The sequence below is a fragment of the Oenanthe melanoleuca genome, chromosome 5 (assembly GCF_029582105.1).
Source record: "Oenanthe melanoleuca isolate GR-GAL-2019-014 chromosome 5, OMel1.0, whole genome shotgun sequence".
Lineage (NCBI taxonomy): Eukaryota > Metazoa > Chordata > Aves > Passeriformes > Muscicapidae > Oenanthe > Oenanthe melanoleuca.
This window is the reverse complement of record NC_079339.1, coordinates 25,513,950-25,529,386: the sequence shown is the minus strand read 5'-3', so window position 1 is coordinate 25,529,386 and position 15,437 is coordinate 25,513,950. Positions and strand designations below refer to the sequence as shown.

The 15,437-nt window shown below is 39.6% G+C and overlaps 1 protein-coding gene across 2 annotated transcripts in view; it reads left to right on the top strand.

The window, feature by feature from the left end:
- SPTBN5 (spectrin beta, non-erythrocytic 5) overlaps positions 1-15,437 on the top strand; it is an 86,892-nt gene that overhangs the window by 60,852 nt on the left and 10,603 nt on the right. For both annotated transcript variants that reach the window (XM_056493205.1, XM_056493203.1), the window contains exons 42-55: positions 439-552; positions 1,868-1,989; positions 2,588-2,750; positions 3,829-4,017; positions 4,784-4,861; positions 6,244-6,416; positions 7,465-7,555; positions 8,175-8,321; positions 9,371-9,508; positions 10,234-10,490; positions 10,645-10,831; positions 13,179-13,391; positions 13,865-14,061; positions 14,635-14,839. In XM_056493205.1, coding sequence (XP_056349180.1) covers positions 439-552; positions 1,868-1,989; positions 2,588-2,750; positions 3,829-4,017; positions 4,784-4,861; positions 6,244-6,416; positions 7,465-7,555; positions 8,175-8,321; positions 9,371-9,508; positions 10,234-10,490; positions 10,645-10,831; positions 13,179-13,391; positions 13,865-14,061; positions 14,635-14,839 — 2,274 coding nt within the window. The remainder of the gene's footprint in view (positions 1-438; positions 553-1,867; positions 1,990-2,587; positions 2,751-3,828; positions 4,018-4,783; positions 4,862-6,243; positions 6,417-7,464; positions 7,556-8,174; positions 8,322-9,370; positions 9,509-10,233; positions 10,491-10,644; positions 10,832-13,178; positions 13,392-13,864; positions 14,062-14,634; positions 14,840-15,437) is intronic.

The following is a 15,437-nucleotide window of genomic DNA, read 5'->3' as shown; positions in this document are numbered from 1 at the left end:
TCTTCATTTTATGGGATTTTAATTTTTTAGGATCCCAAGGGTAAATTTTATTTTTTTATATTTTCATAGCAGGCACCTGAATTTCTATGCTACAATTTACTAAGAAATATTTTTCTGGTTTGGTATATTAAAAAAAAAAAAAAAAAAAAGAAAGAAAGAAAGAAAGATTGAGAAATGCAGGGAGGCACACCTTTGTTTTATATGTGAATGGCCAGAGGCACCTTAAGCAGGATTATGAGTGTTGAAAGAGATGTGGATTCTTGTTTCATCTCTGTAAGGAGAGCAGACAATGTGCTCTATTGATATTTAAAAAGACAATAAGAACATTCATATGGCAATGCAAAGAGGTGAAGGAGGAGGCTCTTTGAAATAATTAAGATACAGATCCTTTTGTTTGGTGTCACCTTCACCATTTACATATCCCACTGCCCTCTCCAGAGTGCATTGATGCAAGCACTGGATTATGGAAAAGATGTGGAAAGTGTGGAAAACCTGATTCGAAGACATGAAGAAATGGAGAGAGAAATCAGTGTTATTAAGTCCAAAATGGAGGTAAGAAGTAGGGAAGTACTAGGGAAAAGTAGCAGGGAAAAAAATTTCTCTTTTTCTTCTTGAAGATATGGGCAAAAAGTCATTGATACTCTTCAGATTGATTAGTAGGAGTTTTCAGCAATGCAAGTGCAGCATAAATTTCTTCTCATGAAAACACCATGCTGATTTATCCTACTTTATCTTATCAAATATTATTCTTCCTGATGCACAAAATCCAGGAAGAAAAGTCTCTTTTTAATGTTATCTGAGTCTCTGGCCCTTACCTACAAGCCAGACCAGACTGGCCTATACATTTTGGAAAGCATGGTCTCCATCTTTCCCCCAGTTCCTGTACACAGCTGAACCAAAATCTCAACTCTATTACAGTTCAGAACTTAAATGCAAACCCCACACTGCACGTAGTTCCTGACACTGACATCAAACACAAAACCTCTAGGTTATAATTGCCTACCTGATCCACTGTGGCTTTTGTAAAATGGTCACTTTGCATCATCTAGGACTAAGTTAAATTGAGCTTTAAATATGAGTCTAAGCTCCTTTATATTTGTATATTTTTACCAAAAAGAAATATATCCTGTTGAACCACAGTAGTAGAAATCCAATGACAACCTCTCACATTTTTTCACTGTTGGCCAGTGTTAAGCCCTTTCATATAGAAAATATGGAAAACTTTTTCTTCACAATAGTATACAAATAGTGACAATACATGTGATACCTTCAACACTGAGACTTTGTTAGCTAATTCTCATGTGAAACATGGGTGATTACTAGGAGGCATAAGCAAAGCTTATGTATGTATGGGGAAGATGAACAATATTTGGGTTTGGGTTTTTTAGTATAATAACTGTACAATTTTTTAGAGGATTAAAACCAGCCCAGCATATTTTCTGTTCTGCATAATTAAAATTCTTCAATTTCATCGACTTGATAGAATTTTGCAAGAAGGTTTTCAACTTTAAAACTTTAAACCTGAGTTGATGAGCTCTCATTGCTGTTCATCAGACTGCTAATAGAAGTTAGAATAGCACTTCATTTTCCCATGTTTGTCCATATTCTACAAAACTTTTTTCTAAATTGTAGATTAACTTCTGTGCATACAAAGCAATGCACAGAGATCTTTCTTCACATGGGTGTTTGCTCACAAATGCATGTGTATTTTTTTTTGTGTATTACATATCCCTTTGTATATTTTGTTATTGTAATCTAGTTACCTGCCTTTGACAGCTGAGGTCTTAAAATGAGCTATTTTTCCTGAAAGACAAACTCAGGAATGAACATAAGTCATAAATTAACCCCACTATAAATCTCTTCCCAGCCACTAGAACTGGAATCTTTCCGCCTTTCCACAAGGAATCCATCCATAAATGACAGACTGACTGTGAAGCAACAGGAGATGAAAAACAACTGGCTACGACTCCAGGGACAGGCCAAACAAAGGTGAAGACTTTGAGTTGTTTGGATATCTCTCAGCAGGAGCAAAGCTGCTCCCTGGGGTCTAAACCCTTCTTGCCAGAGGTCTCTTAAAGGTTTTTTAAGGATTTTTTATAAAGTTTACACAGGCAGCTGAGACACCTTCATTGGAAAAACGTGTGACTTGATACACAAAAAGTTCCACCAATGTGACTTTGGGAAGAAAATACAACGTTCTTGTGGTTTATCCCATTAAATAATGTTACTAAAATGCCTTCAGGCTATCAAATCTATCATGAGGCCTTTGTGGAAGACTTATTTTTGGATGGCTCTTGAAGGCTTAATCCTGATCTGTAATCATTGCTGTAAGCAACAGATATGAAGGCTGTTTTACCTCTCATATACTAATGACCTGATGTAGAAAATTTAGTAAGCATGTTGTCTCCAAGGCAGTGTGCATCTCCTGTGGTTTTTTGTTTAACATGAGGGCTCTTAGGAACTGTAAGGAAAAGCTTGAACTAATTTAATCTGGCTTCTGTTAAGATACTTTTCTCTGCAAAAGGGGAGGGAGGGGCAGTTGGATAATTCTGTGTCAGATAATGCTGAACTGCACCTTGTGTGGCAGGAGGGAGAAGCTGGCAGCCTCGTACCAGTTGCAGAAATTTAACTTGGAGATGAAGGAGATACTAGACTGGGCCCAAAACACCAGAGCTTTAATGGAAGCAGGGGGGCTGCCTAAAAGTGCAAATGAAGCTGAAAGTATGATTGAGGAGCACCAGGAGAGAAAGGCAAGTATCTTCTCTGGTTCCAATTGCTCATACTGGGAATCTTTCTGTGTGCACAGCATGCATCTGTCTATAACATGGAAATAAAAAAAAAAGCTGCTTTTCAGTGCCAGTCTGGGGAGAGAAATCACCTACACACTGGCAAAATTGTCTCATGGGCTGTTTGGAAGCTTGTGTCTTTGCCAAAAGGCTCAGAAGCCCCATGAGCTCTCACCTGTCCAAGCCTGATGGTGAAGAACAGGCTCAGTCTCACATCATGCTCACTGCTCATCTCCTTATTCACATTGCCAAAGGAGTTCATGCCACTTAATCCTTGCTTTGATGTTAATGTGAACTTTAAAAATATTTGAATTACAATTTTATAGCTGTGTATTGGGCAACACCACCACCCCAAAAATCTATAAAAGCAGCAGTTCTAATTTCAGAAATTTAGTAGTATATGCCATAATGTCTAAGGTAGTTTATGAGTGAATACATGGTATTCTTCCAGTCCATTAATTATTTAATTTTCAAATAGATTACATTAGAAATTCCACATTCAGTTTCCAGGGGTCATAATTGATTTTTATGCTTTCACCTTCAGGATTCAGTATAGGGCTACAATTAATTCCTCAGACCAGATGCAAAAGTTAAATGTGTTTCAGTTCAACAACACAAAATGAAGTAAAGCCATGTCTTTAAAGTAAGATCTGATGCCAACTTATTTGTCAGGAGGGGAAAAATTGTAGGCAAAAATTTCTTAAAAGAGCCATTTTTATTTAGGAAGACTGGGGGATGGTATTATGGATGTTTGGAATTGTGTTCATTTTTATCTCAGTATTTTCTAATGATTCTAACTAAATCTCAGTTTTCATTTGTAGGAAAACTGTTGTTTCTAGACCAATAAAGTCATTTATTATTTACCTTTATTCTCTCTCAGGCAGTTCTATGCCCTTCCAGTAACACAGCTCAAAGATGAACGATTTTCCATACAAATATTAGTGCTGGAAAGTCACAGCCCAAACTTTCCCCCTTAAGGCTTGTATTCTGAATAACTGGCTTTTCATAAACCCTTGACATCAACCTTAGCAATGTGTTTTAGGAGGAGATTGAAGCCCGAGTGGAAAGATTCAATGCTCTCAGTGACTATGGCAGAGAACTTGCCAGTTCTGGTCACTATGCAAGCCCTGAGATCCACCAGTCCCTCTCCAGACTACAGCAAGCCTGGTCTGAGCTGATCCAGGCATGGAAAGAACAATATATTAAATTGTTCCAGGCACAAGATTTACAGGTGAGCAAAATGAGATTCAAGAGAGAATGCACATCCACGGACAGTTTTTCTTGGTATAAACAGCGAATTTATGAGATGGTAGGATGAAAGATGTGCTTATAATACCCAATGTTTAATCTATATTTCACTGCTGAAGGCTGAGCACATTCAGTGTGACAGGACTCTGAGAAATTTTACCTCTACAAATCATAGAAATTTCTGTGGAATACATGCTAATATGTTTTTCAAAGACTGTAAAACCTAGCAAAATTTTGTTAAACTCTCATACATCTGGAAAAAGACACATACCTATAACACAACATCCCTACTCTTCCAAATTCTATAACCTTCCTAAAAAGACATGGAGCCAGACAAGTATTTCAAAAAAACTGAAGAAAAATTTAGCATGGACAGAATAATGTATTTTTTCCTGGCCTTTTTACCTAATAAAAGAACTATTTTGGCTGCAGTTTTCCAGAAATACTTCCCTTTAACAGTCATCTCACTTAAAAATTACGGCTCAAACAGAGATTCTACAATGAATAATGTCAAGTACTTTAAATAAGAGATGGACTATTAATCCCATCTAAAATCATCACATATATGAGAACTTAAATCTTGTGGTATGGGCAGTTTCAATGCTTTTTCATGTATTGAGTTATTTTTTAAATAAGCATGAAAGTTTGGGGTTTTTTTCAGTGTACTCTGCTGAAGTCAGGTTAGCTTCTGCTTTGCAGCATTCAGCACATTGTCATGTTTGTGACTGTTGGGCTTTTTCCCTGCACAGAAATTCTATGGCTACGTGGAACAGATTGAGAGCTGGCTCAGCAGCAAAGAGGCTTTCCTAGCTAATGAGGACTTAGGGGTATGTGCTCTGAGAAGTTACAATTTTCTCTGCAATCTGTCTGGAGGAGTGGGGACTGTACTATGATGTGCTCTGAATCTTCCTGTGCTCTTTCTCCTTCTGCAGTTACTGCTCTGCCCTGTTGGTGGTTTAGGACCAGACTTCTTTCCTTGGTACTTCACACAGGATGGGAATCTCATCCCTAGGAGTAATGACACAATCCAAGTGCTCTGATTATAGCAGGAAAATGAGACTGCACAGAAACATGCAACTCCAGCATGGTTTGGGTTGGGAGGGACCTGAAAGACCATCCATTTCCAAACCCTCTGCCAGGGGTGGGGCTGCTCCAAGCCCTGTTCAGCCTGGCTTGTCTTATCTGACCCCAGCACATTTGCCAGCAGTGTGCAAGCCATCACTGCTGTCACTGCTGGCATAGCCAGTGTAGCTTTAAAACACCTGTCACAGGTGTCAGTAATGCTTCAATGCTGAAACTGCAGACCCATGCATGGGCTGAGAAAGTGTTCAGGATGCTGGATACACATTCTGACTCTTAGCCCACCCCACACCTTGTATAGGTAGTGCTACTGAATCAGTTGCCTCTGCAGGGGCTACAAAAACATCTCAGAGTTCAGTGTATTTGCAGGCCCTTCAGTACAGTATATGAGACTTAGAAGGACTCACCCAATCATATTCAGCTCAGCAATGTGCAGAAAATGCTCTGTGAGTCATTTCCCATCCAATGACTCATGTAAGCACCCAGAAGTTTAGTGTTTTTTCTCACCCATTTTATGTGAGCTTATTGCTTCCTTTGGAATAGTGGAGAAGCAGAGTTTACTGCAATAACAACATTTTGACAGCACTGGTTCTATAATTAAAGTGCAGAGGGCTGCTGAAAGGAGAATTCTGAGTCATTAAGCTTGGGATTCACAAACATTACAAGAAGTGTTTCTCTCCAGTCCCCAAATTCAAATCTGGATCTGAGTTCTTCCAAATTCCATGAGCTGGAACTGAGACTCTAATTTTAACCTCTTCCTGTGACATATTTGTTCACTTAACTCTGATTTCAGTTTGGCATCCCATGTTTGCTTTTGACATGCATCTGTCTTAAGACTGATTTAAAATTAGGATCTGATGTTTTAATTCTTGAGAAATTATGTGTTCTCTGCAGCACAATATGCATGAGAAGCTAAGTATCCAGCAGTGGAATAATGGCCTCAGACCTTGCATGGAACATTATTTAGGTCCTAAGAGTCAGATCAATGCCAACCAATCCAAGAACAATAAATTTTCTTGACAGCTAATTTGCAAATATGGGGTAAATGCCATTTACCTTCTGGATTATCAGTGTTTTGGATAGAAAAACTCTGACTGAAAGCAGCTTCCCTTTGCTGAATTCTATCCAGGACTCAGTGTCTAGTGTGGAGAGCCTGCAGAGGAAACACACACAGTTTGAAAAAGCCCTGGAAGCTCAGATGGAGAAAATCAATGAGATGGCTTCATTTGCTCGGCAGCTAACCCAGAACAAGCATTATGACTCAGAAAATATCAACAACAGATGCCAGGCTGTCCTGAGGAGGTAAAGTCAAATCCTTCCCATGTCAGCTACCAATCTCTTCTGCAGTGAGACCCTCCTCATGTGATCATTATCTTTAAATGATTTAAGAGAACTATAAACTGGTTTACATTTGCTTAACTTCATGCTTTTCACTGGAGTTTTCCCAAATTGGCCTTATTTCATTAGAAGCCTTCCAAGATGCAATTAAGTGGAGGGGGAGCAGGATTCAGAAAAAGGCAGTTTTTCTGTAATTCTGTATTCTGGCCAGGCCTTAGGGACAGGGCTGCAAACAGAAGGCCTGCCATGCCATTAAATACTTCATTATCATTAAATACCATCAAGAAAGGTCATTTGCTAGACATGGGGTTGATCTAATGGGGTTGATCTTTAAGTCCCACTCAAATTAGCCATTAGGGCATTTGCAAATTCTCTGGTCAAATCTTGCCCTTTCATGTGGATTACTTCATTCCTACTAGAAATTTGCATATTGTTCATCTGAAATAAGCACTGAAGTAAAAGCAGCTGTATTCACTGCTCTGGTAGATGAAAAGAGTTATGAAAAGTTATGAAAAGAGACTGCAGGTCCCTTATGATTCAAGTGAGCATACTGATTTATTAATATAAAATATTAATATATAAGCATTAACACAAATAAAGAGCTGAAGGTCCAAAATTGGAAAAAAAAAATAAGGAATGGTGTAGCTTTGGTTTATCCATGATGAAATCCATCACACTTGCAGAATTTCCACATAAGAAATATGCTGAGTTTATGATCTTTTGAACTCTGAAAGGCAATAATGGTGATTTCTGGAGGCAGAGACCATATATACAGAATTTGTGGGTAGTTTAAACATTTCTGTTGGCTAGCAATCTTTCCTATAGTGTCCTGGGCACCTTCTCTGACAGCCCAGATCAAGGGAATCTGTGTATTATGGACATTTCCCTCCTAGGAAGGGAAAGATATCAGGTGTGTAGGGAGGATTAAATCATGTGTGTTTTAGAGGTGAAATTTGAAAACCCTTATCTAATTCACCCTGTGACTTTTCCTACCCATCTGTCTGCATCTCAGAAAACAGAGACTGCTGGAGAGTGCTGCTGCTCGCAGACATTTGCTAGAAGAATCAAGGCTTCTGCAGAAGTTCCTGAAGAATTCTTTTGAGGTACAATTACACAAGATTCATAATATTCTGGTTTCTTAAAACATGCTGTGCTGCATAATTCTGAATCCCTAGACAGATCTGCTGTGAGGAAAGTCAAGGAACTGAGCCTGGAATGAGATAATATTGGGAAAGATGAGGATAAGAATGGAGGGGTATTTTTTTCTTCTTCCCTTTAGTCTAGTCTAGTAAACAAAAGATCTGCTGTACATTGCACAGCAGCAAAATGCAGAAGAAATAAAAGCATTAAAAGAGAATGTGTCACCATTAAAAAAATGTGAAGAAAAAAAATGAGTGGTTTCTTTGTGAAATACTGACAATGGGTTAGAAATAGGGAGATCATTGTCTGTGCTCCCCCCATGCATTTTCTCACTGCATGGGGGCTATCTGATGGGAACAGCTCACTTTTCAAGCAACAGTGGTAGTAAAAAAACATACAGGGGTGACTTCATGAAGGGCAGGAGGAGCTTAGGGAAGCAGAACCTCAAAGGACAAGTCATTTTAGTCCCCACTTAGTAGTTCCCTGCTTTACACATATAAGAGGAGAGCCTGGCAGGCTGGAGCTGAAGAAACAGAAGAAACACTGAAGATTTTGTTTGTTTCTCTTCTTCCCTCCCCACAGGTGGCTGCCTGGATTAACGAGAAGAATAGCATTGCCCAGGATGATAGCTGGAAGGATCCAAGCAATCTGCAGACCAAACTGCAGAGGCACCAGACTTTCCAAGCAGAGATCATGGCCAACAGAAATCACCTGGACTCCATCAAAGCAGTGAGAGAAGTGGGGTTTTGGGCAAGGGTGGGCAACTGGCGTGACAGACTCTGCAGACAGTGTGAGTTACAGTGATCCCAAACAAGGGAGGGGGAGTCCTGTGACTGGCATTGTCCATGCTGTCTTTGGGCACACTGAGAAGTTTATTCTTTTAGTCCATCAAGAATTTTCTGTGTCCATCTGTTTCTTCACTCTCTCTCTCTCACCATCTAGTGTGATCTTAGTATTATTCACTGTGCATGCAATGGAAACAGGTGGGGACCTGCAATAAAAGATTCAATCCTCTGACTTTAGGGACATCTCTCTGGATGAATGCCACTGCAGAGGCATCCTTGTTTCTTTCCAGCAGAGAACCTACCTGATTGGATGTACAACTTTAACAAGTCATTTAAGACATATCCAACACAGAGGATAAAGCAGAGTTTACAAGTGCTTCCTTTGCAGAGACATGCTAGTAGGCGGGATATGAAGGAAGCCTGACAAGATTTGTCAGATATTTGGCAGAATCTGTGATCAGATGACAAGTTTGGAAGGACAGGCTGTTACATGTTTATTCATTTATTTTCAGCACAGTGCTTACTGGATGTATTTTGCAATAGATTTCTACATTAAAAGTAGATTGCCCTCCCCAGTTTCAATCCCCACATTTGCAGACACAACAAGAAAGGGTTAAAGGGTGGTGTTACAATTCTTGGTTAAATTATCTGTTTTAAAAGAGTTGTTTGCACAATCTCTTTCACATTATTTCGTGATGGAATAGTCCTAGTAGTTGCTCTTTAGAACACCTCCTGACCTTGTATAGCAACTTTCTCTTGCTGTACCTCTTGCTTCCCTTGCTGAGCAGTTTCTGCCATAATTGCAGTAAGGCATTTGTCTTTATTAGATCTTTCTCTGTCTCTGCAATCCCTCCATCTGTTATGTCAGGAGGTGAAGCTTGCAGCTGGCCCTTTACATAAGAGAGCCAGTAGACTTTGATTATGAAGGCAAAAGTGATATATTCTGGTGCACTCAGCAAAAGAAGAATACATTGCCTGTTCCTTCTGACATAGGAAGGGGAGAAGATGCTCCATGAAAGGCACTATGCCCCAGAAGCCATTATGTCCAGACTACAAGAAATGGAAGAGCTGTGGGAGGAACTGGTAGCAAGTTGCCAGGATAAATGGACCAAACTGCAGGATGCTTACAAGGTAATGCCAGTGGTTACAGGGAGGCCAGTGGTTGGATCTTGGGGTCTTCCCCAGAGACAGCACGACTGCCTTGCTGCATGTCTCCTCTACAAGTGTGTCACTTGGTACAATCCAACCTGGTTCCTCAAGGCCATTACTGCAAAAAAATCTAAGTGTGGATTGACTGACAGGATGCTTGGAGATCCCTATGGAGGGAATGGAGGATTTGGGCTCCATTCTGCTTTCTGCTGCTGGTTTAGATCCAGATTGCAGAGAGAGAAACCAAGGAAAAATGTGTTTACCCATATGTGTCAACTCTCCATCTGTCTCAAGGGCCTCTTTTCTCCAGCACATTGGAAAAGAAATCTACAGCTGCTTTTCATTCTTCTAGCCCCAGGCACATGAATTCTCATGACTGTGAGTTATGATTGCTTGGGCTATCAGAAAATCTGTTTATAAAACAGACCTCTCCCTTTATACGGTTTTGGTTTTTTTAAGGTGCTTTGTACACAATCTGCATTTGTGCTACACAAGTAAGATAGGCTATTGATGTTTAATGCATCTGTTCTTGTCTTCATCAGGACTGAATTCCCTCCTTCATTTGTACCACCATTATACATGGGAAGAGTTCACTGAGCACTGGGAAGTTGCCCTGTGTGCAATCTTTATTGAACATGACCGAGATTTTTACATCCCATTATCTGTCCTAAAGGTTTAAATGATCTTTTCTTCTTGCTTGCTCTCAGGGTCTTCATTTTCAGAGAAATGTAGAGGACACAGAGAAATGGCTGGAAGGTGTGGAAAATGACCTGAAAGCACCATATAGTGACAATGATCTGGTGGTTTTGAACAGTCATCTGAAGAAGCAAGAGGAGCTGGAAGAAGACATTGCTGCCCATAGGGACCGGCTGCAAGAGCTTGTGGTCACAGCTCAGCAGTTCCAGAGGGAGAAACATTTCCTTGCTGATGAACTGGAAGAGAAAGTGGATGAACTGGTGCAGAGGTGTGGGAGTGCCTGGCCTATCTTCTGCCATCTTTTTTCTGCTTTTATCTGCTTTTTTTCTTTCCTGAATATTCTTTTTTCTTTCCTTCTCTACACTATTCTGAAATGAGTGTTTTGCATTGGTTCCTCACTGGATTATCTTTAAAACCCACAGATACAAAAGGCTCCGTGATCCTCTGCAGGAGAGGAGGGGAGGTCTGGAGGCAAGCAGACTTCAGTACCAGTTCTTCAGAGATGTTGATGAGGAGCTGGCCTGGGCTCGTGAGAAGCTCCCCATGGCTTCCTCCAAGGATTATGGCAAATCTCTGGTGACCATTCAGAGTCTGCAAGAAAAGCACCAGGTAGTGTTGTGTGGCAACCACTCACAGTCTTTAGAATCAAACAGAGAACACTGAACTCGATTTGTCTCCAGCAAACTTCATCTGCTGTGCTTTGGCTAACAGGAGTCAGGGTGCCAGGGATCACTTTTATCCTTTTCCTTTTCAATGATATGCCCATCATTGCAGTGGTGCAAGTATCACACCACAGGCCTTTCTGTCAACTGAGTTCAAACCCTGGCCTTTTCAATACAACATAGATTTGACAAACTCGTGTGTATTTTCATAGGTTCTTTGGTCTTAACAAAATGCTTTCAAACTCAGTAAGTACATCCAAGAAAGCTCATTGCTCAGATGTCTCAGGATGAGCTCCCAGGAAAACACTTTTCCCCAAAATTTCTTCTGCTCTGGTGGGAGAGAGTTAAATAAATAAATTATTTTCCCATAATTAACAGGGAATTATTATGCTAGCTGACCTTCATTCCAGTGGTAGCTTTCAAGACAGCTGCTGAAATATTTCACAACGTTCAGATGGGCTGTCAAAGAAAGCTGTGTCTGGAATACTGTCATGCCAAATACCAATAAATACCTTGCAGATAGTTCTTTAATAAGGAGCACTGTCTCTTTGCAAACACAAGGTAGAAGAAAGAATATTCCTGCTAAGATTTTCCAGCAGCTATTGGTATTTAATATTAATATTATCATATGACATCCCATTTAAGTGTCTTTAGGGGAAATCTGTGCAACCTGTGTTAGGATTGGGAAAGACAGAAGTTCCTATAAATTGTCAATGTGTGTGATATACACAGTCAGAGAGAGAGAAAGCCCAAGCATCTGGTGCAATCATTGTGAAATAGTAATAATGAGAAGCTTGTTTCATCATGATTAAAATAAAAACGTTGTTATATGTGCAATTACTCCTAAAATGTATGAGCTTGTTGGCATGGTAAGAAAGTAATTAAGTTCATAGAAAAAAAGAATGCTTGAGCTGAATTAATCTGAGAAAATATTTCAAAAAATTGAAGGAACAGAGGAGATGCTGCTTTGGGCTATGATTATTTTTTGTTAATTGGCTAAGTCTCAAAATTTTTCAACTAACTGTGAGAATGGGAGATATATACCATAAAATCAGTGCATAATAAAATTTTCTTACATTTTACTTACTATTCTTCTGGAAACAGGATTAAAGTACAAGCTTTTAACTTTCAGCATGTTATTAGCTACAGCCTCTGCACCTTCTTTTTAACGTTGATTTACGAGCAAGCAAATGTCAGAACTAACTTAACAGTCAAGAATTGAATATACTGTTAGTTCCACCCTCTATTGTTAGTCCTAATGAGACAGATTTGCAAAAATCAGTCCTTGGTTTGTCACCACAAAAGAGATTGTGTGTGAACTGTATTAACCTAGAGAAGGAAAAGCTGACTTGCATAAGAGCATTTATACACAAATATATTGTGCCTTCAAGCAGCTGCTTGGCTTGGAACAGATATGGTGTTGCTTTTCAACAACATCTTGAAATCGATAGGGGGAAGTTAAAGGCAAGATTAGAATCAGAGCTCTTTTCCAGCCATGTTTGACACTTAAGTTGAAAAAGCAGCTCCTCTCCTCATGGAGGGCATCTCTTCTAAATTAACACAGTGCTGCAGTCTAACTCTGAACCTGCTTATTCATACCTATGAAATTAATCAGAACAATTGTCAAATTGTGGGGCTTGTTTGTGCTCAGGGTGCTCAGGCACAGTCAGCCAAAGAATGGATGTATGCTCACAGAAAAATCACAGCATGGGCCTTGTCTACCCAGGGGACAGTATATGGAGGGATGCATATAATTTTAAAATCTACCAGTCTTCAAAAACTAATTTCAAGTAAAGCCTTTGAGAACTGGTTCAGGTGGTTTTCTTCTCTCCTTGTCCTGCTGGCATTCGTGTCTTCACAGTGTTTACAATGGCTGCTATGCAAAAATGCATCTTCTACAAAAACATTGGCAAGTGATAAATAATAATGTGCAGGAAAATTGGTCATTCTTCTCTAGACATGTTTTAATTCAAGAGATGCCATATAATGGGATGGAACTGGGTATATGTCAGCGGAATCTACAAATAAGAGGTTTGTGATTAGAACCTCTTCCCCTCAGATTCTGAGGTAGATGTACATCAAAGTTCAAACTTCTTGGCTAAATTTGATTTCTGTGATAACTCCTTCACCCCAAAAAAAGCCCTCCATTCCATTTCAAGCATGTACTCAGACTTTATACCTCTGACCCACCCTTGTGAATAGAAAGCAAATTTATAATGGAATTGCATGACTACATTTTCTGGAATAAAAATTCCCTAACTTCAATTTTTGGTCCATCTCTTTACTCTTCCCAGAGCCTGGAGAATGAGATAAACAGTCGGGATGCTTTGACCAAAGCAGTGATCAGTACAGGACAGAAGCTGGTAAGGGGAGGCCACTCTGCCTCTCGCAAGATTCTGGAGCATCTGAAGGAGCTTGAGACTTCTGTGGAGACCTTGAAGGCAGAGGCTCAGGAGAGGAGAAAGAGGCTTATGCAGGCCTATGAGGCCCATCTGTTCCTAAATGAGGTAAAGATGGCTCCTGAGAGATTTCTTTTGCCCTTTCTTTTCTTAAAACAACCGACACCTATATTGTTGAATGGATGTAAGTGCTGAGAAAGGAGCAGAATTTACACTGCCCTGATTTTTCATATCTGATAATATATGGATATTACATATATATACATGTACAGTATGGATATGTACATATCCATGGATGGATACAATATATGGATATTACATACATAAACATATATTATAAATATATGGATATTATAATATATGGATACAGTGGAGAAATGAGAGTTATCTTCCCAACTAATCACAGTGAGTAACATATAACTGCAATTACTGGATTCTGGGTACACATTTTTTGGAACAGTGTCTGCTAGACTGCATTAGAGGAAGACACCAAAGGTGCTCTCTGTTTTCACTGATGTGTCACTGCTTTCAGTTTTCTTTGTCTTGACCTGTGTTAAGGCTCATCCCTGTATTTTGTACAGCTGCTGGAGGTGGAGGCATGGCTGGCAGAGAGGAGTTTCATTCTGGAGACTTCTGATTATGGCAAGAACGAAGAATCCACACAAGTTTTGCTTCGTAAACTTGAAGCTACCAAACTGGACATGGACAGTTTCAGGCTGCGGATCGAAAAAGTGCAGGCGACAGGAGCCAGCTTAATAAACAAAGACAGTCCAGAGAGGTAGGAAAGGAAAACAGGTTTCTCCTCCAGGTCTAACAGAAATGCCCAATACAGAAAAGTTCAACTATGTTTGATGGCTCATTCAGAAGTAAGACTTCAGGGATCATCCACCCCTCCATCATCATCACACACACTGAGCTCCCCCAAAGCTTGATGATTGTTTTAATGTTTTCATGAGATTTTTTTTTTTGTTAAACAACAGACCAGTTAATGCAGATCAGCTTCTTTGTCCATTGTCTACTCCCAGGAACTGTTATCTAGTTCTAATTTATCACAAATGTTCAAAAACCAATATGCTTGGGAAAGGAAATGAACATTCCTGATAGTTCACTGTTTTTCATTGAAAGTTTGGTTTTCTATCTGGGGAACAGGAAGGAAAAAGAGCAGGCATTTGTATGATACACTTTCATTTCCTGAGCTAGCTGGCTTTAATGGCAAAGCATAACTCACTCCATGATGTTATCTGGTTTATTATGTATTTTAAAGGTGCTGCAAATTAAACCTGTCAGAAAAAACAGTGTTTAAAAATAACAATAAAACAAAGACATGCCTTCTGCTTCTTATTCTTTGCAGTTCAGTAATACTTTCAAAGCTCCAGGGGATCCTAGCAGACTATCAGTCTCTCCTACAGAAGTCTGACACCCAGAGAAAACGCCTGCAAGAACAATTCCAGCTCTATCAGTTTGAAAGAGAATTCCAGCTGGTGGATGCATGGCTTTCCAGTAAACTGTCTGTAGCAGAGTCTGATGACTATGGGCAGGACTTAGATGATGTTGAGGTAAAAGAAAATAAGAGGTATTGCATGTATTGTGTGGTAAAGCAGGGATGCATTTACTGCAATCTTTGTGTAGCTGCTGACAGTGAAGAGTGTTGCAGTGATAAAAACTGAGCAGAGCTGTTATCTCTACAGCAAGAACTCAGGCTGGCTTCTGTCTGCTTTGACAGGCTCACTGAGGTAGCATCCTCCAACAGAAAATTAAATGTATCAGAAAGTTAGTTTTTCTTGGAATAAGGTGGGGTCAGCACACTTCACTGCTTACCCTGGTTATAAATTTGATAGGACCTAAAAAATTTGATTGTGGTCAAAAACACTGGGCTGCAGCATTCATATCTCTTGCTGCTGATTTCAAGGATAAACATGTATAATTAGTGCAGATATCATTTGTACTGTTCACTCCTCTTAGGAGCTGCTGCATATGTAGACAAGTTCTGTTCATTAGCTTTTGATCTGGGTAACTCCTGCTTGTCAGAATGTGGTTAATTTTTCTCTCTGATATAAAATGTTAAATGATCAGACAACAGATTTCTTCTGAGTCCAGATCATTTGGATTTATCAAATTATTTGCACTTGTGGATTGCAGTGCACAGCTTTTGTG